This window comes from Pezoporus flaviventris, unplaced genomic scaffold, assembly GCF_033815535.1.
Source record: "Pezoporus flaviventris isolate CSIRO_AGI_PZ_B2104156 unplaced genomic scaffold, CSIRO_AGI_Pfla_v1 ptg000001l, whole genome shotgun sequence".
In the NCBI taxonomy this organism is placed as follows: domain Eukaryota; kingdom Metazoa; phylum Chordata; class Aves; order Psittaciformes; family Psittacidae; genus Pezoporus; species Pezoporus flaviventris.
Window position 1 is genome coordinate 18,305,944 of NW_026892549.1, and position 23,107 is coordinate 18,329,050.

Genomic DNA, 23,107 nt, shown 5'->3' on the forward strand with positions numbered 1-23,107 from the left:
ACTTACTGGACCAGAAATCCTGAGAAATAAGGCAGTAAAACAGCACTCAAAAGCTGAACTGAATGCACAGGAGTTGCTGAGTCTTCGTGATGGATTTCAAAGTGGCAGATTATCAAAGACAGAATGTACCCACACACCCCCATCAGTCAAAGCAACACAAAAAATAGATGTGGAACTTTTAAAACAAAGAAACCAACTACACCATACACTAAAGCAAAGTATGGCGTCACCATGACAACACAGGTAATGAAAGTGTGGCTGGCCTCAAGACAACAAATTCATAGGAAGAGGAAGGGTGAGGAGAAAAATCCCCTGAGAAATCTTAAAGTTCCAGGCTCTCCCTGACTCACTTGCTCCTGGCACTAAGCTTTCATGGACTTACCGATGTATCCTGTTTGCATTTGTATGCAATTCTTCTTCTGATGGTCCTGACTATCCTTTGAAGGCTATGAAGGACAAAAGAGGCCTTCACTCTAGCCCAGTAAGGTCAGTCCTTAGGATGGGCAGGTTTGAAATGACTGACAATCAGAAGCAACTTAAAACTTCAAGTCCAGTAAAACAGAATTTAACAACTCAAAAATAAGCCGTTATTTCTGCTATACCAGCAACTGCAAGCTAACATCTGAAAAGGCAACCAACAAAATGACTGTTTAATATATTATACATCTAAAAAATAAAAGGGGGGGGGGGGGAAGGGCATGGGGGGCAGGAAGATGGGAGGTGGTATTCTTTGCCTACAAGGTTATACATGGCTTTGGTATCTTAGAGACATTTCCTATGACTATACAGTTTGGGGGGGGGGCGGGGGGAGAAAGGCATGTTTGTTTTAAACAAAACATCAGTTGTTTCGTATTTCAAACTGTCTTACAGACTAATAACTGAAAAATGAAGAAACAGCCTTTGATCAAAGATGACGCACAACACTTAAAAGTGCTGCATCCTCAGCTCATGAGCATGATGCAGGCAAAGCTTAATTTTTACATACAGGTAATTAGAGAATTAACAAACTAAGTAGCTAATCAATACTTAATAATGATGATCAATTGCTAAATACCTACAAGAAATGACAGGTTAGGAAGTATTGCATATTGTATCTAATTCTTTATCAAATCAACAGCGTCAATCTCTTACTGACAGTGATGATGTTTAGAAAAATGATACTGCAGCAGATTCTGGACTGCACAAAACCATGTGTATAATCTTCACTCCTCTTCAAAATGCAGTACGCTTCCAGACACTTTGTATTTTACAGTAATAGCTAAAAAACTTGCCAGAAACTATCACTGTTTTTAAAACCAGAGCTCCTGGAAACATGAGTTAATTTTCACTCATCTCAAAATACGAGAGCAAAAAACTAAGGTGTTTTATGTTAATGACCAAGCAAAGTGATGACTTAAAATAATCTGACACACCAATGCAAGTTGTTAACAACTTTTACCAAATGCATTCTGAAGCAGAACACAGATATGATACTAAAGATCATGTCATTATTACCACTCATAAGAAAGATGAAGTGTGCAGTTTTATTTCACAGCACTAAAAATCCAAAACAAGTTCTCAAAATTCATCCAGTTAGTACCATATTAACTACATTGCATCCAGTGATTTGACAGCTCAATGCTAACCAGAATTACAGCAGCAGTACTTACTAGGAGGAAAAAAATGAATTTGCCAGAAATATTAGTTAAGCTTTAGACATTTAACAAAATAAAATGCACTTCAAACATATTTAAGACCAGTGTCCATGAACACCATTGGTAATTTTCATCAATGAAAGCTTCCAGTTTGAGAAATGCTGCAGAGTCCTCAACAGATGACTGAAATGAGGTGTTCTGTCCAGAGCCACACAAAGGAAGAGAAAGCATTATTTTTCTTGCAGGACTTTTTCAGGATGTGGTCATCTGCAATGCCATGAGATATGACAGCCTGTTCAAACAGTGCTCACTGAGCTAGTGCTCAAGTAGCTCAGTGATCAAAAATGTATTTTGATGCATTTCAGCTTTCCCTTGTAGTATACAAAGGTATATATTTAGTAAATAAAAGGGCCCCACTGAAGTCACCTCCCTTGTGGTAAGAATCAGCCACATGAACAAATGCCTAAAACATTATATGTCCAAACACTTCTATTGCTACAACTGTGCAAAGTTTCCATATTCAGCCTCTAATTCTGCTAAAGGAGTGAGTCAGTGCCTCCTTTAAATACAGGTCAGAAACGAAACAGTACATTTTCCTTTTCAGCTAACTGCTGACAGCCACTGAAGATCTATCTGTTATGCTGGAGTTACAATGGACTTGTATTCCAAGGCATAATAGAACACAGCCTCTGAAGAGTCATCCTTGAAGCCCTCTGCACACAATTTAAGCATACAATCAATTTGGTAATGCATACGCAAATGATGCTTCACTGTAGAAGGAATTTTTTGGTTCCTCCACCTCATCTGGCACATGATTAAAAATGCAGTTAAGTGCAACATATTCCTCCTCCATGAGGAAGAAGGATGTATCTTTTAGCAAACGATGTCTTAAAATCAGTTTCACTGAACTGACAACAGAAATCCTCCATTCATCTCCAATTGTCAGGCTTTCATCCTTTCTGTTTGAATCATGAATCATCACAGGATGACTGACTCACAAAAATATATTTGTCCAAAGGTGGATTTTCTTACTCTTGCATCTGCTATTTACCAAACTTAACTGCCTTTAAAGAAAGATTAATGTCTTTGTAGCTTGCCTTAATGTTGCAATAAAGTTCGTAACAGGCATCTGTCACAGTCATTACTATCTGTTGACCTAGTCTCAAGGTAGGATCAAGTAAAAAAAGAGACATGCCAAGCTGATATATGCTGGGGCTGACAAGTATCCTGACGTACATCCCTGCATTTGTTTCTAGCACTGATATTCCTCCCTAACCATCTCAATAGCGTCACAAAAAGAGCTAACACAGGCAAGTACTCCACTGGGATGTTAATGCTGAAATATCCACCCTTTTCAGTCACTACCTTCAGTGATCAGAACCTTGGTCTCCATAGATAGCAGTGTACTAACGAAACAGGGCACTACATCCCAACATAGGGGAAAGCCCTTAACAGTAAAACAGTACAAACCAGGTTTCTGGACTGCTCCTTAACTTAGAGATATGTAAACTTTTAAGTGCTTTTATACAAGCCATATTAAAAAAAAGTGACAAAAGCCTAACTCCTGAAGAAAAACAAAGCAAAACAGAACACCACCATACACCAAGTTTAACTCCTCAACTTTCAGCCTCTTTTTCTCTTTTCTGTTTTTGCAGCAATTAAGTTCTCAGTTATGAAGGTGAACCTACAAAAAGAAATTACCCTGCAGCAAATGAGGGTATAAACATTTATAGTGCAGCTGATACCCTGTGGTATTCACTTATACCAACCTTTCACCCCCTCTCCAGTAAACACAGCAAACTAAGTCTCACTTTACGGCACAAGCTCTGGAACATTCATTATAGGGTGTGAATACACACTTCAAGAGCTACCAGACCATAAATCCATACCTTCATTTGCTCTGGGGCAACTTGTTCAGAGTCACTCTTTCCTGGGCAATGATGGAATTCTTATCTGACTTCCCTTCAGACATTCTGAACAATTATCTTCTTTTCCCATTTTTCTGCCACACTGCAGAGGTCTAAAATACTTTCCAACTTTCCGTAGCAAGTGAACCTACTTTAAGTGCAGTTGTCTTAAAAAAAATCACTAGTACCTGTATGCAATTAATTTCTTTTAAGACCAGCTTTTTTTTCAAGAACAAGGCAGCACATCGATGTGTAAGTCCTACATAAGTGACACAGGGTTTGGTGCCTTAAAGCTAGCAGAAGTCTCAGGCAGTTCCTTTTTACAGTCCAAAACCTGCCTTGATTTAGGGTTAGCAACAATCCCATTTCAAGCAGGAGGCTGGACTGCAGACCTCCAGAGGTCCCTTCCAACCAGAGCTGCTAGGACAAGTGTCAGCACCTCATCAGGACCAAGATACGTAGCAGACCCTAATCTGAATGCCCTAACCCAAAACTTTAACACAAGAAATTGATGGTGTCAAGTGAAAGACACACCAGATTACTCAGAGAACAACTGCTGCATCTCCCAGAGCATCTTCCCATTGCCTCACTTTAAGTCTACTTACCCTGGAGGCTAACTTGCTATGCAGGGTAGGTCAATGACGAATGCAGGAACACTGCAACTCTGCCTGCTTTAAATGCCCGAGGAAGTTGTTCATGTGGTACTGTCCAGCCAGATACTGGGCAGCTGTGCAGAAGTACTATGTACTCTCTCTCTCCTAGAAGCTCAGGAAAAGGAGCAGAAAAGCTCACAGGTTGGAATTATTTCATGCCTGCCACAGGAAAAAAGCAGCTAGCAAAAGAGGCAGAGCAAAGCAATAGTGAATCCATCCAACACCTGATAAAACAGAAGTTGCACCAGCTCTTAAAAATCCATCTATGGCACATTCATAAGAGGAATGACCAATGAAATTACTTATTTGCATAAGCAACCCATCAAATTTTCAAAGTCAACATGGCAGCAGCAAATTATCAAAAGTGGTTGTTCACAACATCTGTCAAACAGAACCGAGATCAATTTTCAGAACACCCACTCCATTTCATTCCCTCAAAGTTCATCAATAGCAGTATTATTAACTTTTGGCAATTCACACTCTTCTTTGAAGTGGCAGTTTTCCAGGATGTTCTTGTAATAGTCCTTGAGGTCTGCGTAAGTAGAGATGGTTTCATTTGAGTGCTGAAACAACATCAGTTTTTCATTCAGCAGCATCTGTACTTGATACTCTTCTTCAGGGTTTTTCACTTGATCACAGTGGTAAAGCACAAATACCAGGTTGGCGGCATAAGGCACGATCCGGCCAGTGCGAAATTTCCGATGCGCCTGCCTGATGTAATTGTTTGCCTTGAGAGGCTCATCATCTTTGAAGAAACCCATAAGGGCAAGCAGTGGCTGAAGTGTCTCTGCATGTCCAACTTGTACAATCACAGGTGAAGAAATAGGTTTTGAACTGAAAAAGAGAAATATATGAAGGATGAGCAAAAGCCTGTCCTTTAAAACAAATATACCAGCATATTGCACAACTGTCAGCAATGTAGGCTTCAGAAGAGTAGACTCTGTTGGGCATTGGAGTAAAGCAGCTCAAAACCCTGTTTGGGAATTTCAGTGTATTATGGACTTCTTTCAAAGCATCCACATTTCCTAAACTTTGCCCTAATTCAAGGTATTAGCTTTGACATAAAATGCAAGAAGCTGTAATAAATGCAGTTGGGCTACAGCTAGAGCCCAATGTAAATATGGTAAACAAAAGCAAGAAACAAATTAATGGTGTGCATCCATATACTCAGTACATCTCTTCAACTCCTGCGTGAACCTACTCGCTTGTGCTTTACCCAGGTATGGGATAATCCAGCGACTGTGCTAACATTAGTACACTGGGTTTGGATTAAATACAAGATTTCTAAATAGCATTGCTTCCTCTCATCAGGGATTTGAGAGAAAGTAGAGAACTGCCAAACCAGCTGCAAGGCTCTGCTAACAAACAAACCAAGTCAAGCCCTTTGTTAGATGTCAACATGCGGAAGGGCTCATGGACATTGCAGTAACTTATTATTTCTGTTAACACAGACCCACTGCAAATACATATGACCACTCCCCCGTCACCGGCTGTTTGGAAAAACTGAGACACTTTCTTCTTTTTTCTTTTTAACCAAATACATTTTTTTACTACGTGTTTCACAAATTTCCTTTATTACAAACCTACAGCTAAAATATAACAACTTTTCCCAGGAAACTGAGCTGTATTTAATAGGATTGATTAGAGTCATTAACTTTTTTGTTGTTCTCTGGCAGATGCAAAAAGTGCCCAAATGACAAAGTATAATGAACTATTAAGTGAGATCATCCAAGACACAGTCCACTTCACAAAGACCAGTGAGTTATTATTAAAACACACCCTTTTTCTTTAGCTACATACTTCAAACAACACGGATTTTCTAAAAGTCTTTTTAATAGGCTTCTGCCTAAATTAATCGACGGTGTTGTGAAGAGCCCCCACGTTATCATTATTTTAGCCCTGGAAAGTTTTTACGTTTTCAGCATTATTTTTCCTAGATTTGAGGATCAAAACCTTTTCCAGCTGCTGTAATAATAAGTGACAATTCAGTTTCAAGATGAAAATTAAGATTAAGTACAAACTTATTCACACATTAAGAAACTACAGTAAAGCACTACTACCCTCTGACCTACCTATAACCATATGATTGCCTGCAGAAGCAGGCAAATTACTGATTTAACACACAAACTGCTTCCCTCCCTGACACACTATCACCAGTGCAGGGTTTTAAGGAGTGTTTCTTGCCTACCTCTATGACCACCCATGCTTTTAACTGTGTGTAATACAAGAACAGGGAGGTTGGAACTAGGTGATGTTAGAGGTCCTTTCCAACCCTAACTATTCTATCATTCTATACCATGATAATTGTTTGCCTTGAGAGGCAAAAAACTGACTTCCCCTCCTCCTCCCCCCCCCCCCCCCCCCCCCCAGTACTATTCAGCTGTTTAGAAGGTGTACCAGCACTCACCGAAGTTTAGTCTGATGACAGCAATCCAGTCATTGGAGGAAAACAGTTGTCCCTCCACAGTTCATTAGTCCATTACTACTTAAGAACACCAACTAGTTGAAAAGATTATACTCCCTTAGCACACAGGCCAGCAAACTGAGCCACTGATTCATACCATGAACGAAGCCTAAAACTATTACAGCTTGCACAACACAAGGTTACATACTGTTCAACCAAAGGGAAGAGCTGATTTGCTGCAAGAAGCAGCATTAGCCAAGATGAAAATCCACCCCTTGTTCCAGAGAAGGATGATGAATTTTGGGACCATCCCCAAGTGTCACTCAGAAGCCCACATGACTTATTTAGCACATGTAAACACATGCTTAGCTTTCACAAGTCAAGAGATCATGTTTGGTAACGCTCCTGCTGCCAGTAAAGTCCACCCACAGGTAAGACACATCCCTACTGGCCTGAAAAGAAGGCTCTACCTCTGCTCCAACCTAAAGTCTGAAGCAACTGAAAAAATGGTTAGGTAGGGGATCTGCCTATACATTCAAACTTTGTTCAAATAAGCAGGAATTCAGTATGGGGACATGATGGGCTCTGTAATACCAGCTCAGTATAGCAATGAGCCATATATAGCCAGGTGTTTGTGCAGTCTGAAACATGTCTTGCACCATTCTGCTCCCTGGTGAGCCTGCAGCTCTTCTGACTATACTCCATAGACATGCACATACTCTCCCCTTAGGCAAAAAAAAACCCACAGTTTTTCCAAGTGAGCTAACGTCCTTTTAGATCCAGAGTATTAGATATGCACAATACTCAAGACATCAAATTACACTGTAAATCCACACAGCATCCATGATGCTGTTTTCTTAATTCAGGACACCTAACACCTTTTCTAGTTAGCTTACAGAAGTCTGAGATACTTCCAGACAGCTTTAACAACCTCAAAACTCAGTTCCTGAGCAGCAAGTTGTTGCAGATTCTACCTGACAGATAACAATACGACTATTTTTACCATGTGGATAAATTCAAAAAGGTGTAATTTTCAAGCCCAATTAGTCTCACAAAGTCCTTTTACAATCCTCCTAGTAGAAACAATTTTTCTTCTTTATCTTGAGTAAAACTGCTGCATTTGTAATGACACTTAACTTCCCATCTCTTTTTCCTGGTCATTTCAACATGCTGGGCAGTCCAGACCCTTGCAGATCTATCTTCACTAGCAACCTGCCTCTGCTGGAAAAAAAAACCATCAGCTACCCTACCTCCATTCCTTGTATTTTTATTCATTTTTACCCATGTAAGGACCTTCCCATTAACCCTGGCTGCTTGATTTCTTTTCATAAGGAAACAACCTGTAGAAAGATGTTTGGAAATCATGACTGTGTCACCTAGACCACCCTATTTGGAACTCCTGGGAAAGATCCACAGGCAAGCAAGAGGTAAGTTTTCCTGTCACAGAACCGTATTGGCAGCACTCTGGTGTATCATATTCTTCAAGCTGCTCATCAATGTTAATCTCAATCATTATTTCTATTAAACTGGTCTGTGATTCCGATTTTCCCCTGGAGTTGGGTTTTCTCCTTTCCTTTCCCCCCCTCCATTTATTTGTTTTCACATCATCACACTTGCCAGCCTCCACAAGCTTCCTGGCTGAAGCCAACACACACTGGCTGTTATTTCAGCTATTTCATTAAGGTTCTTTTAACACTCTTGGGAGATTATCACCCAGCTCTAGCAACTCAGCGCAGTTTTATTTGGTCCCAGCTGCACACCCTTCTAACACATGCCTGTTTCCAAATGTGGTGGTCTGTGTTTTATAGTTTACTAACCAAGAAAGCTAGAAATGTGAATATGCTGCTCAAGTCTCCAAAACAAGTGTTACACAGGCATTATTCACTCCACAGGGAGTGGATTTCACTCACCCATACCCCCCCCCCCAACCATAAGTTTCCAAACCAGGAAATTAATTATAGCATATAGACATACACACCCGCAGATTTTTAAAGAACAAGAAAAGAAAATCTCATGGAGACAAAAGAAGGAATAAACAAGGTGCTCACTCTCACCTGTAACTTGAGTTTTTATTTCACCTGCTTTAATCTCATTAAATCCTTATGCCAACAGGTCAAACCACCTTGGGAGACAAAACAAACCTCTCCCTCTCACACCTGTCCCACCATATTACTTTAACAAGGATTAAAAACTGTTTCCTTATGTGGCACAATCCTTAGTTTTCAACAGCCTCTTCAAAACAGTATACTTGGGTTTCTCACCAGTGCTGAATGTCTGATTTCTAAGACTACTCAAGCATTCCCTGTTCAGTATCTAGGGTTATGACTCCAGTTCATGTGCTGTTTCATATCATCTAACAACGACAATAAAGTTCACCATCAAGGTTAAAACAGTAATACTTTTAATAATGGGAGAAATCACAAAAGATTGCCTCTTCAGAACATGTACACAGGCAAAGGTTACTACTGCCCCTACATTTCTGATAAAGACAGGAGCACAAATCACAATAAGCAAAACACTGATAAACTCTGAACAGTAGCACAGGCTAATGGAATATTAAACACAAGGCCTGAGATTTCCACACTCAATCTTTCTTTACGATCAGTAATGACTCAGTATCACATAGAAGCATTAAAGTTCTCAACATTGTACTCTGGCAACTGCCAATGCTATTTCAGTTCACTTTCTCCCTTTTATTTAGTACTAAAGGGTTTGATCAGTAGAAAAAGAAAAATAATCTCATTACCGACTTTAAAAGGAGATGAAGAGGCTGTGAATAAAACTGTGCCATGAAATTTTAAGAGCTTCTCTGAATGTGACTGCTGGTGACTGGTTTCATGCTCATTTTATGGGGCACTTCCAGATGAGCAGAAGTGGCTGTCACTAGGCAGAACACAAGCAGGGCTCATTGAAGAGGTGTGTCAACTTCAGCTACTGAACTGCCCATTGGTATAACCATCTAAGGAAGTCTGACTGCAGCTGAAAATGAAGTTACTGAACAATACATCAGCATAGCCCTGAAAGATAAATTTCACCATGGAGAAGCACAGATATGGGATTTATCATTCAGGCAAATTCTACTTCTTAATCACAGCAGATTCAGGTTTACCTTGAATCGTCCTAAGCACCAATGTGACTCAGCTAGAGAAAACCCAAATCCCAGGAGATAGTGGGATAAGAGAAAACATTCCCTACAGCAAAGCTTAACTGGCCAACCTTTAAACCTCATGCAAAAAATCTCTCCAACAACTTCAAAGAGATTAAGTTTTAACAACTGCTAAACAAGCAAGCTTAGACTACATTCTGTCCTTTTCCTCCCCAGTACAAAAGCTAGGACAAAGAACTCAAACTCCTCTACTTTCAGCTATGGTAAGAATTCTCATATATGGGCTGAATTTTCATAAGAATCCCTCCCGCATCCCTTTGTGATTTATTTCTGGAGAAAACAGTTGGAGGAACCCTAAATCTGCAACGGAACTTGCAGAGATCAGGGAACTCAGTGGTGGGACTCAGAAGACAGCAGAAATACTTAACAGTGGTGTTGCTCAGGGTGTTAGCACAACTGGGGAGAAAGCAAAAGAAAAAACAGCTGTCAAACAGTATTAAGCCAATAATAATTCCACCTTAAATAGTACATCAAAAAACAGCTGTGCCCATTCATTTCCATAATCAGCACCAACAAAACAAAATGCCACTACAAATACTGTCAAGATTTTCTTTGTCCTGCAAGAGTTTATCACCCAAGGCTTCACTGCATTTCACAGGCTCTTTTCTGAATGACTCCACCTCTCACATTCTTGCAGACTTCAGAGATTAAATGCATTACTGTTCAGCATCATGATGATGCTAAATGTTGTAGCACCATGATGAGCCAAAACCAAATCAAGAGGGTCAAACTCTTCCTGTGGAAAGTGAATACTGATAGATCAGTTCATTTGTATGTTAGTTGCCTAGATACTGTTTTGCTTAGGTTCTTAATTCCTTAGATGAAAGGATATGACTCTATAAAAGTTGCGGAGATACCTTTCCAGAGCAATACTGAACAAGCAAATAATAGGTAATTAATGTGAGAGATTAAGTATGCTCTGGAAGGTTTGAAAGGCACAAGCAACACTTGAAATACCTGGTTCTAGGCAGAGAGATGAAAAGACACATTCCCAGGGGAGGTCCCCTGGACTGTCCAGGTATCTGAGAGAAGCCAGCACATGCACAGACACTTCAGAAATGCAGACACAGGGATACTGTTGAACATGCTACAAGGACCTGTGGGGAATTTTATACCTCTACCTGGTTTCCCCAAAAGCACCATTTAATCACATCAGAAGCACTATCTTTGAAAGATGAAGCTATCAAAACTGACTATACAATATGACACAGCTGTTTGAGGTATTTGCAGTTTATAAGTGTAAGTCTCTGATTTTCTGGAAATGGAGACCTGTGTATTTTTCAGGTGTACTTATATAAACTTGTGTGGTCTACTGAGCTGTACAGCTGGGACATTGCTCTGTGAATATACGAACATATTATTACAGGGATCAGTTTACCCATCACATACACAACTCCCTCCCCTCTGAACAGACAGTGTGGAGTTTTTATTCCTTCCCTCCCTCCCCCCTTAAGTTACATATCACTAAGTAATTAGCAGAGGTGACAAGCACCTGGTCCACAAGTTATCATCACAGGCATTCCCCAGTACCCCAAAGCATCAAGGGGACAGAGTGGGGACATCCCTAAAATGGCCCCATACAAAGCTATAATCACACACACCTTCAAGCTCTCTGAGGTGACTGTCTGGGGAGCGCAGTTCCAATGCTTCTGACCTGGGTCTGCAAGAGCCACTCCATACCTCAGAGTAAGTCCATTACTACATCTGGCTATAAACTGTTCTGCACTTCAAATGACACCAATTACATATCTACACATCATAGCTCAGGTTATCCTCCAGTGAGTGGTCAAGTACACTGGTTTACAGCTCCCACCAAGGAACACAGGACATTCTGAACCTGCTGATGCACTCAAATAACCAAGAATCTGCACTGCGCAAAGATGGGATCCCTGTAGCAAAGAAAGGTTTAATAAAAGAAATACCTAAAAACCTTGGATCTGAGCAAAAGGATTTTTTTTTTACCCAATTATATCACTTCTACTGCATACGTGGAAGCTTTGTGCTCTATTCCCTTTGTACATACTATAAAAAGATAGTTTTGAACACTTAATTGGTTTTACATCATATATTGAATTCTTTTGTACTGAGTCATAGGCTTGAAAGAAGTGATTAAGGCACTCCTAAGTGCTACTAGTTAGCAGTAAATGACTACAGAAAGGTTGTGAATTTACCTGCAAAGAGGAATGCAAATTACATGAAACAACAAAAGCTATCTGGCAGTGTTCAAGGCCAGATTGGACAAGGCTTTGAGACACCTTTGGAAGGTGTTCCTGCCCATGGCAGGCGGACTGGAACTGGATGATCATTATGGTCCCTTCAAACCTAAACCATTCTATGATTCTATGACAAATTGGCAAATTGAGCTGTTTACCATATGGCTTAGCCTGGTATAACTACATAGATCACCTTCACTTGATCTTGAACTACATCCAATTTCAAGTTAGTCTGAACCTGCTTACTCTCAGAGGAAACCACCAAATACTACTCAACGTGTATGTGCAGCTAGGTTAGTATTTTCAGTCATTAGCCACATACTTTAAATAGTGAAATAGCTACACAAAGTTTCCAGTTTCCAAACACTTCCCAGTTTCCAAAGCCTTATGGTAATCCACTCGGACAGTACATGTAAAGTACTAACAGGAATTTAATATTCTTTCAAGAGCAAGAAGGGTAGACTTGTTAAATATTTGAAGCTAGAAGAAAAAGACATAAAACAGCTTTAATGAATATCTGATGTTCTTGAAGTGTGCCACAACCGATTTCCAAATCCACCCTTGTCCATGTGTAGCTGTTAAGATTGTTTTGGGTTTTTTTTATAAGACTGGCAGCTTCCTATTTCATTAGCTATGAAAATACATGGATTTCTTAGCTGTACACAGAGTTCCTGTTGGCAGCACAGCACTCCCAGATCATAGATGTAAGGCTTACCTGGGCATTTCACAGAAACCTGAAGCCAAAAAGTAACGTATCTTTAAGCCTCCTATGCACAGTTTTCCTGCAGATTCATACCCTATACTGCAGCAACAGGAGCTTCCTCCTGCCACAGTAATGTTTCCCCTTTCTCCTCCCAAGATCAGTGTGCCAAATCTCCCAACTAGGCAAGAAGCCAGTGAACAATAGACTTCTGCTGGCAGTCCCATGCAACACACAGACCAGATATGCCTCTTGAGGAAGGATGAAGGCCCATCAACTCCAAGGTTATTCCTACCATCAGCACCCTGTCGGTGTGGGGAGATAACATACTAGGTTTTGGTCACTAGCTGTAGCCCATGTATGAGCCACTAAGAATATGTCTGAGCTTTGTGGCTCAGAAACAGCAATGCCTCACTGCTTCTTCTGAGGTAAGGTGATGCTCATTGATTGTTCCTCTACACCCCAACACTGAAGCATCTCTAAATACCACAGCTTTGGGAAATAGAACACTTTCTAATTGTTTAAACAATCACTGGCTGATAAGAGCAGCCTTTCAAGGATTCTTCCCTGGTAGCCCAACTGCAAGTGAACATGCACATATGTATGACTACCTGGCAGTTTTACTATCATAAGGAAGAACACTGACACTTTCAGTAAGCCCTAGGCTCCAGTGGGAGGGAAACCCAACAGCTTAGTGAGCAGTGTTTCCCCATTAGTTTCTTCACGACACACTTGCATAGCCTGACTCTGCATTTTCTATCTGTAGCAGGAAGACTTGGGGAAAAATGCAATTCTTAAGTCTTCACAAAAATAAAGTGCCTTATGGACCAAGACAACTGCCCAAATATACCACTTCAATATAACAAATTACCTGGTTAATTCTATATTCAACTCTTGTGATACTTATTTTGGTTTTGGGGGCTTTTTGGGGTGTTTTGTTTTGTTGGGGTTTCTTTTGTAATTAAGAAAATGTGTATAGAACATACAGAGTCCTGGCCCCCAAATTCTCCCTAGAAACATGCCCGTGACATTTCCTTGCAGACTGGTAAGAAGGTATGGAGGAATGCGGTCCTGAAAGGCCCACTACGACTGTGGTTAGGTCTCAAAGAATAGATGTTTTCTACTGAAGAATTAACCTTGATTAGACGTTTATATTTCATTGATACTGAATGTGTAGAAGAATAGTGTCCATGCATGGGTGTGCTAACAGCAGGTGGTCACCAATACCAGCTGTTCATAAATTCAATATCAGACCCATGTTCCTGAATAGATATTCCAGCACCTTTCCACCATCTGTCTGGATTGGGACAGTTGACAAAAGCAATCCTATAGTGAAAATCCATTTCACAGGCTTCATAACTTTCTTGCGGTACAGCAAGACCTACACAGAAGCGACCATTGCTAGTTTAAACCGAGGATTCTACTGGAATTCATATGATGAAAGATCCTAAAAATGTCTGAAACTTCTGCACTGTAAATTGAAGGTGGGACTAATTGGCAGTAGGTATTTATTGCCACCTTCATCACATTAAGGATAGATTAATCAGCAGAAGATGTTTTTCCCAGAAGGAAAAGTGAGCTTTAACAAGGCAACTAGTAAGGCAATTAAATTCACTGAGCAAACAGACTGCAAGACCAAGCATCACTTCATGGAAGAAACAGGGTTACAGTAAGAGCAAGGTTTATCTTTTTAAATTCAGCTGAAACTGAGAATAAAACCAGGACAAAGCTATTGAATATAAAAACACTGTTCTCTACTGCCAAGCCTGTAACAGAACAGATAATGCAGATCCCTCAGCTTCTTGCTGGAACACAAATGCTCCCCTTTCTGCTCTTGGATAGCCAAGCCTAAGCTTTTCAGAAAGAAAAGAGAACCTCAAGCAAGGATAATGCTCTGGAAGTAAATTTGTTGCTGTTAATTTTTTAAGGTAAACAGCCAGTTACAAGTCCATGTCAGACATTGCTAAACTGAAATAGCATTCCACTAAAAGACATTTTATCATCAGAAAGGTTAATTTTCCTAGTAATCAACGCTGCAAAGTGTTTAATCTGTTGCCTTAAAGTCACACAATACAACAGAAAATTTTTACAAGGCTACTCATGCACCCACAGAGGCACAGCCAAATACCTCCTGTTATTAACACAGGCATATACTTTTATTTGCATGGTTTTTTTTGTTTTTATTTGTATTCTCGTATTTCCATGGGATCCGGGATAAGTCTCTCTTATCCCGGATAAGAAAGCATCAGTTGCATCTCAGCTCTCTAGATCGCAGGAGACAGGAGCTGTTCCAATACATGGGTAGTGGCAGATTTCCATGTGTTCCCAAGTGCACCGGGTTACCCGATCCGGATTATACTCAAGTCTTCGGTGCTTTGAGACTGCCACCTTACGTTGTGGAATGGAATAACATGCTCCCTTTGTGCAAAACAATACACTTCGGAAGCTTTCAGTTCCCATTCAGGGCGCAAACTACACAGACCGTTTACCCAGCTTTGAACTTTCCCAGATTTTTAGGGTCCCGATCTTTTACACACACGCAAATTCGCTATCTGCTTCCCCTCTGCAGTAGCAATGCAATCCCTGCGATTGCAAGTGAATTTCTGCAGCCAAAGCTGAAAGACAAAATGAAGTTATCTTTGTCCTTTAATACTCTGCCTCAGACTTCTGCTGTTCCCCAAGAAACCTGTTCCACCTTGCAATTTAGTGACTGCTGATCTAGTTCTCAATAAATCAGAAGTACAGATATAGCTTTTTTCAACTACAGCTTTTGGTTTTGGGGGGGGGGGGTCTATTATTAAACTTACAGGGGTATCTTGCATGCAGTTGCAGATGCAACTGCAACCAGTGCATGTAATTTAAGGACTGAAAGGCTGTCACTGTTCAAAAAATGAACGACACTAAAAAGAAACAAAACTGACCACTCTCCTTACAGGAGTCAACCTACATTTAGAAGTTATGTTTCAGATTTCAGAAGCACAAGAAGGGTCTTAAGGGCCTTGCTGTCTTTTTCTTAATCCATGGGTCTTCCTCAACCTCTTATTCCCAGTTCTCGCTTTGTTTGTTCTTAAGAGACAGACACAGCACATGACAGAGGCAATCACAGCAGCATGCTTGTCAATCTATTCACAGTTGGGTGTTAATGGCCTGTGCCCTAATGCATTTTCCATTTAGTTCTCTGGTAAACTAAAGAAAGGATGCAGTGAAGTTTATTTAGACAGTGATCTGTCACTACCATTGCTTTAATGCCACCATTACTAAAATGAGAGGTACCACAGACTCATACACAAGCCTTAAATTTCCAGACACCAGAGTGACCGAATGATAACACAATTTCTTAAGCCAGCTTGGCTGCAGAGGGGTCACTATCACCATTTATTTCAGTCATTCCACAGCAACTCCTCCCCAAAGCCAAACTTACTTATGTTTTCAACTGTCACGTGCTAACCCATTCATGGCAAAATGAACACAGGAGCCTCCTTTGTGCCAGCTGGCACACAGCACTAGTAAAATTCAGAAAGGCCCCTGACCACCAGTGCCATGCAGAGTCCTGTACACTCCCACTCTTGGCTTTCATTGTCAGCCCTACATGGCCTCCTTCCCTCTGCTCACGTAATCATTACAGCAGGACCAATGCACTAATCTGGATGTAAGTGTTGAGAAAGTTTATGTGTACACTTCAAAGGCTAATTGTCAACACATTACTTTCTTGCATGCTAAGCTGACACTGTTAAAAACACACAAGTCTGATTTGTGAGTCAGGTTTTCCAGGTGAATCACAAAAGTAATTAAGATAAAGACTATTTTTAATGTTTACCTAGGTATGACTCCCCTTTAGAAAGTAACCATATTATGTATTAAATATCACCTCAACATTCCTTCATCACTCAGAACTCCAGTGATGAATACAGGTCTCTCTGTATCCAGCAGTAACCAGCAAAAAAAGCCAACTGACTGCTTCAGAATTATGCTTCAACTGACTTAACACACAGTTCTACTACTGTTAATGCCCAACTTGGATCCTCAGTCAGCAAACTCTTACAGTAACAAAACTTTTCTGTCTTCTCTACTATAAAATGATTATAATCAACTTTATGGATCATTCCTCAGAAAATATGAATGGTACTTCTAACTTCAGTCTTCCAAGGAAAAGGAAAAAATAAACATCTTCCAATGGGTTATCATGTAAAAACACAGCCAGCCTCAAAGATCAATGACTCATGCTTTTGTTTCTGATATATAGACACTATGAATATTCTGCTAAGTGTAGAGTAGATCTACTTTAATACACTGATTATAGAAATGAAGCTCCAAGGATGCTAGGAGGGCAAAAGCATCCACCACATATAACTGATGTTTACATATCAACAGCAAAGACAAATTGTTACTTATAAATTGGTTTCTATTAAGTATTTAATAGCACGATACAATCTTAAAATCATAACCTTGAAAGCATGTGCTTTTATAGACATTTCCACACTTATCTGCCAAGGCATTCATTCAAGTGACTGATCACTAAACTGTGAATTTAGAATTCTTTGGTTTGCTTGAGGAACAAGCACACAGGTTGTAAATTAACGCTCACATGAATGCACTGCACTTAAGCCTAAAGCAGCTCTCAAAGCAAATAAACAGAAAATATTACTAGCACATGAAAGCAAATGCAGGCGATTGTGACACAAATACATCAACCTGTAAGTGAAGCCTGTTTTGTCCACACCACAACAGATCCCAGTTGCGTTCCTATTTTACTTTTTCCCCATCATACTGATGCACACAAGATCAACACTAAACAGATAATGAATCATGACTGCTGACTGACACCAGCTCACAGGAGTAAACACTACACAAAAATGGCACAGATATCTCCAATTTTTAAGAAGGTATAAGAATAGTTAAATCCATGACACTAAAGGCATTTTTAAGGGCTGTGCAACTCAGTGGTTGAAGCACCACTGCTATTGCTCTTCCACTCACACAAAATTACTGTCGTCAAACCATTTTATTAGACCAGCATCCTTTGAAGACACCTGGGTATTGTATCTTCAAGCCTACTAGCAGCTAGTTGTGAGACCTAATACATTCCTATAGCTACAGTGTTTCCCAAACTACAGCTTTGCTGCAAAAGAATACGGGTAGGAAACTAAATATCCTAGCTAGAGTTGCTGGACTGGACAGCTGAACTACTGACTGGATTAACGCAACAAATCAAGGTATTTACAAGGACCTCATGACAAGAGCATCTTTATTCTGGTCTAACACAGCACTGAGTACCCGGCTCCAAGTCTGTCCTTCTCTAGTTTTGACAAAGCAAGTTTGTAACAACAAGGCTGGCTTGCTGTTACAGCTCTGGCCTCTTGGATCCTGCAACAGCCTGCTCTGGGCTAAAATTGCTAACTCTTTGGATTGCCTTGTAATAACTCTTTTTCCACAATTGCATTCCAAACACCTTTAATCTGAACAGAAAGCTTTAATAATGAAAGAGACTCAAGCACATGCAGAAAGAAAGGCTACACACTGAAATGCTTAAGTAACCAGACAACAGACTGTATCACAGGGATGCTTTGAACCCATAGTCTTCCATTTTTGTTACACATGATTCTTAACAAGGACATTTTAAACAACTGTTTTAACTCAATGGCTTCTTCTCAAACTGTACAGGAAGAGAGCACCATTATCAGACTGCAGTTGGCTGTCCCTTGAAGGCCTGTGTGTATTAGTAAGTTAAAAGGAAATACATTACCTGGGTATGAATGGAAAGAAAAAAAAAAAAACGAACAACAAAAACAAAAAACCTGAAAACAAACCAACCTCCTTAACATAATATTGCTCAATTAAAAAATTTATTCTTTCCATTATAGTTCTCCCAGCTCAAACTCTCCTAACATTATTAAGTTTAGAAGTACTTCTATTCACATGACATCCAACTCATGACTGACCACAGAAAGCCTGTAGCCAAAGCACAAAAGCCTTTTTATTTACCTTTTGCTCTCTTCCACTGCTTTGTCCAAATGCTGGAAGATATCTTGGAATAAAATACAGCTGGAGCGACTATTTATGTCATAGCCATATCCTCTCTTCCAGTACTGCTTCAGGTCATTCAGGTATTCCAGTACCTAGTTAGAATTCACAGGTTTTTACTAGTGCACAAAGGGAAAATAAAAACAAGCCTTAAAACCCCCACAAACTGGAGCAACGACACCTCCACACACTGCACGAAATCAACAATTCTTTGACACAAACACTCCCAACCAACCAAACATCAAGACTCCAGTTGAAGCTGCTTTAATATAAAAACAAACAAAGACTAAAGAGCCACCAAATTCAGCATCTTGTCTCTGATCACGCTTACAATCAGGCCTAGGGAAAGCAGCAGGCATACTTTCCCAGACTCCACTAACTTTCAGCTCTGGATTTTGAGCCCCAAGGTGGTTTTCTACAAATTTAATAGACTTTGGTGGATTCTCTCCCACAATAACCCAATATCTCCTTTGAACCTACCAAGTTTTAGCATTAATAGTACCCTGCAGCTTGGTTACACACTGTGTTAAAAAAAAACATATTGCAAACCTGCCTGCTGCTAGCTTTATGTAGTACCTGCTAACTACCGCACATGACAAGACCACCACTATCCACTGCTTTTTGAAGCATTTCTGATTTCACATGATGAAGGTCAAAGTTCTTTAGCTTACTTAATCATTCTTCAGATCAAAGCAATCTCATACTTTTAACTGAGTTTGTCTATTTCTATGTTCTAGGGATGTGCACACATCTCAAGACAGAATTGTGCCTTGGAGTTATGTAAGAGCACACCATGCACTCCTTGTTCTCTGCTCCATTTCTTATGACTCCTAACATTAAATTTGTTTGATTTTTGCTCATTATCTTACTGTAGCTGAGCCAGCGTTTTCATGGATATATACCATCAGAATTTCACTTCTCAGTGGTACAATTTATCTCAGATATCACCAACTTGTATATGAAGTTTTAACTTCTTACTCCATACACATCACTCCACACTGAATGCCATGGGCCCCTGTACAGATATGGAATTCACGCTCACAAGGTCCCCCTGGACAGCCTTTCAATTCTTATTGCCCCAGATTCTTATTATCTTAAGTACCTTCCTATAATCAGAAGTACAGGCCTCAGCAGAAGTCCTCTTTGAGAGGATAGCATTTACCCCTAACTCTATTGCCTACCCTTTAGGCAACCACTTACTGAACATCACAGGGAACATCAGGTACTGTTTGAAACAAGAGGAACCATCATAAGTCTCATTTATCTGGCCTCTACTAGGTTTATTAACAGGCGTTACATTTAGAAATCTGATAAGTGCCTAAAAACATAGAAAAAGTCTTAAAGGACCCAGAAGACCTCATCTGATGTCTTCCGGAATCAAGGCATTTTATCTCATGATTATCCTTTAGAAAACAAATCTGTCTAGAGCATTTCAAATGTTAGAGAAATAAAAGCATTACATGAATTAAGCACAACAGGAAAGGACATTTTTAATCAGACATATCAACACTGCACCAGTACTGAAGTCTGAATAAAGAAGGAAATTTCAGTCTTGCTGCTCAATTAGTCCAAAGCTCTTTGGAGACTGTCCTGGGTCCAGCAGTAACAGTCATTTTTCTCCTTCTCAGCAGCTGGTGCAGTGCTGTTTTTGACTTTTGGCCTGGGAGCAGTGCTAATAACACCAATGTTTCTAGTTGCTGCTAAGTAACATTAACTCTGACCAAGGACTTTGTGAGCCTCATGCTCTGCAAGGGAGGAGGGGAAGCCGGGAGGAAGCAGAGACAGGACACCTGACCCAAACTGACCAAAGAGGTATTCCATACCACAGCACGTCATGCCCAGGATGGAGAACTGGGGGCAGTTACCCGGAAGGGCTAGATCACTGCTCAGGTTGGGCTGGGTACTGGTCGGCGGTTGGTGAGCGGTTGTACTCTCTCCCCTTGTTATTCCCCTTAGCATTATTATTATTGGTGGTAGCAGTAGTGGTTTGTGTTACACCTTAGTTACTGGACTGTTCTTATCCCAACCCGTGGGAGTTACATTCTTTCAATTCTCCTTCCCATCCCTCCGGGAGCAGGGGGGGAGGAAGGAGGGGGAGTAAGAGAACAGCTGCGTGGTTTTTCTGAATTACTGACTGGACTTAAAACCACAACAGAGGCCAAAGTGCTTCATTATGTTGAGGAATTATAGGGCACACAACTTACAACTCCTTGCACAGTCAGAAGTTGTATCTGAACACCATGGTATCTTTTGAAGGCTTCTCAAATATCTTTCCCATTTAGCACGTATAGAATCATAGAAAGGTTTGGGTTGAAAGGAATCTTAAATATCATCTCCCCCTTCCCATGGGCTGGGACACCTCCTGCTAGTCCAGGCTGTTCAAAGCCACACGTACCTTGGCATCTTCTTCACTGAAGAGTGAACACCATGGGGAGGTCACATTTTTTATAGCTAACTCATATGAGCAGGTGAGAAAAGCCACTTGAACAAGATCTGCAATAAAGCCAACAAACAAGCAAAGGATAGACCACTGCTACACAACTAGCAACTTTCAACTTGACTCTAAAATGAAATGTAACTACAATTCAGCAATGCAGACAATGTAAGACAATTGCCAGCCCAGAGGCCAAACACCAAAAATAAGATGTTTTCAACCGGATTGTTCTGAATCCTAATTCTGGACTTCAAGCTTTTCATGTTACATTGCTACAAGAGGAAAACAACAGCATTTCACACCAAATGCTGCACATCTGCTGAGTACATGCTATAGGTATCGACTACTAGTGTGTCCCCACCACCACAAAAGACACAAAAAGTCAACACAGAGAAGATATGTCTGCTCAGCACAGAGCAGTCTTTCACTATCACTACTCTACCTTCCACATTACCAGCTGAGTTTGAACAGCAGTGTGCTGCAATTTTGGGACCATGGCTTTAGGAACATGCTAGAATTAACAGCAACACTTATTTGGGGGGATTCCCTCATCACTTGACCATACAGTGAAACCTAGCACTTCTATTCTGGACAACTGAAGTTACCACATGGACACACAGGTCCACGTTTTCCTGACGTTATTTGTTTGAACTGTAACAGGTTTAAAAAAAGCTAAACCTGTTTGACAAAGCAGAATTAGAATAACAACACTGATTTGCCTCCAAGCAAAGGAAAAGTTGATTTCACCTCCAGAAAAGGTATTTTCAAACACCTTTTTCTTCTGACCACTAATAAGCATTCATTACTGCAATACCAATATATATTTACTGCCTATGCAATTAATCAGAGACTGTATCTTCCTTTTACACCATGATTTTAGTTACCTTCTCTCCATAACTACACATCTTGGAAGTCATTCTCAAGCAGAAGCCACCTGTAACAGGCATTCATTACCTGCATTTAGCTCCTCCACCGGCAAACACAAGGCACTTGCAACCTTCTCCACGACCTTCTTCATCTCTGGCCCCTCTTTGAAAGCCTTCACCTGGCACATCGCCGTGGCGTTCTCTTCCACCAAGGCTACAAACTTGGCGCAGTGATCAAAAAATCGCATCAAGGAATCATTAACTTCCACCTCTGCTTCTGAAAGCAAACACAGGCGTCAGGGACGCAGTCAGACACCTCCCCAAGGGCAGTCCATCCTCCACAGCGGTGTCCCTATAGGGGGAAAGAGGGGTCCCCCCCCAGCCCGGGCACGCGGGACATGGGACTGGCCTCACCGCTTCCCTCAGGCCCGGGGCAGCGGGGAGGACTTGGGGGCTCGCTCAGGGAAGGGGGGACAGCTGTGCGCCCGGTCTTACCGTCGCTGCCGAGGCTGAAGGACGGTCCGAGCCCGCGGCGGAAGGCGGCGCCGCTCTGCAGGCAGCGGTGCTTGGAGCTGCTGGCCAGCACCAGGCGGCGGCGGGCGGCGAAGAGGGCGGGGAAGCGGGCGGCCAAGCGGCGGGCCAGGTGCTCCATATCGCGCCGGCCCTGTGGCGCCAGCCGCCCGTCGAGGCTCTCGTTATACCACATCTGCCAGGCGGCTAGGTCGGCAGCGACGGGACAGGCTGCTGCGGCAGATCCTGCGTCAGCGGCGGGGCGGCGGCGGAGGAGGCGGGCGTGCAGGTCGCCCAGGCGGCGGATCTGCTCGGCCGTGGGGTAGCGGGTGCCGTGGCGGAGCAAGGCGCGGAGCTGCAGCGGCGCGCAGGAGGGCGGCAGCCCGGACCCGACCGCGGCGGGACCCAGAGACAGCGGGTCGCGCACCAGGTACGGGTTCACATCCTCGTAGCGCGACTTGGTGCCGAAGTAGCCGTTCAATCCCGCGCTCGCCACCTCCAGCAAAGGGAGGAGAACGGCAGAAAGGAACGCAGCTACCACCCGCAGCGACGCCATGGCGGCAACTGCAGGGCTCCTGCAGGAAGAGGCGGAGACGAGT

General features: G+C 41.5%; 1 protein-coding gene across 1 annotated transcript; it reads right to left on the reverse strand.

Annotated features, from left to right (window-relative positions):
- Positions 1-3,280: 3,280 nt before the first annotated feature.
- MINPP1 (multiple inositol-polyphosphate phosphatase 1) lies at positions 3,281-23,095 on the reverse strand. The gene is made up of 5 exons (XM_061446523.1): positions 22,494-23,095; positions 22,087-22,275; positions 21,094-21,191; positions 18,660-18,793; positions 3,281-5,028 (listed from the first exon to the last, which is right to left on the reverse strand). Exons 1-5 carry the CDS (start codon positions 23,062-23,064, stop codon positions 4,629-4,631), a joined length of 1,392 nt encoding a protein of 463 aa, XP_061302507.1. The 5' UTR covers positions 23,065-23,095; the 3' UTR covers positions 3,281-4,628.
- Positions 23,096-23,107: the final 12 nt, after the last annotated feature.

Bases quoted from the DNA above. Each gene is read 5' to 3' on its own strand.
- MINPP1 (XM_061446523.1), bottom strand. From the start codon at position 23,064: ATGGCGTCGCTGCGGGTGGTAGCTGCGTTCCTTTCTGCCGTTCTCCTC. The intron at 18,794-21,093 runs GTACGTGTGGCT...AATTCTAACTAG, and splicing joins TCAGTGAAGAAGATGCCAAG to GTACTGGAATACCTGAATGA. The intron at 5,029-18,659 runs GTAAATAAAAAG...TCTCTTTTTCAG, and splicing joins GCAGTGGAAGAGAGCAAAAG to TTCAAAACCTATTTCTTCAC.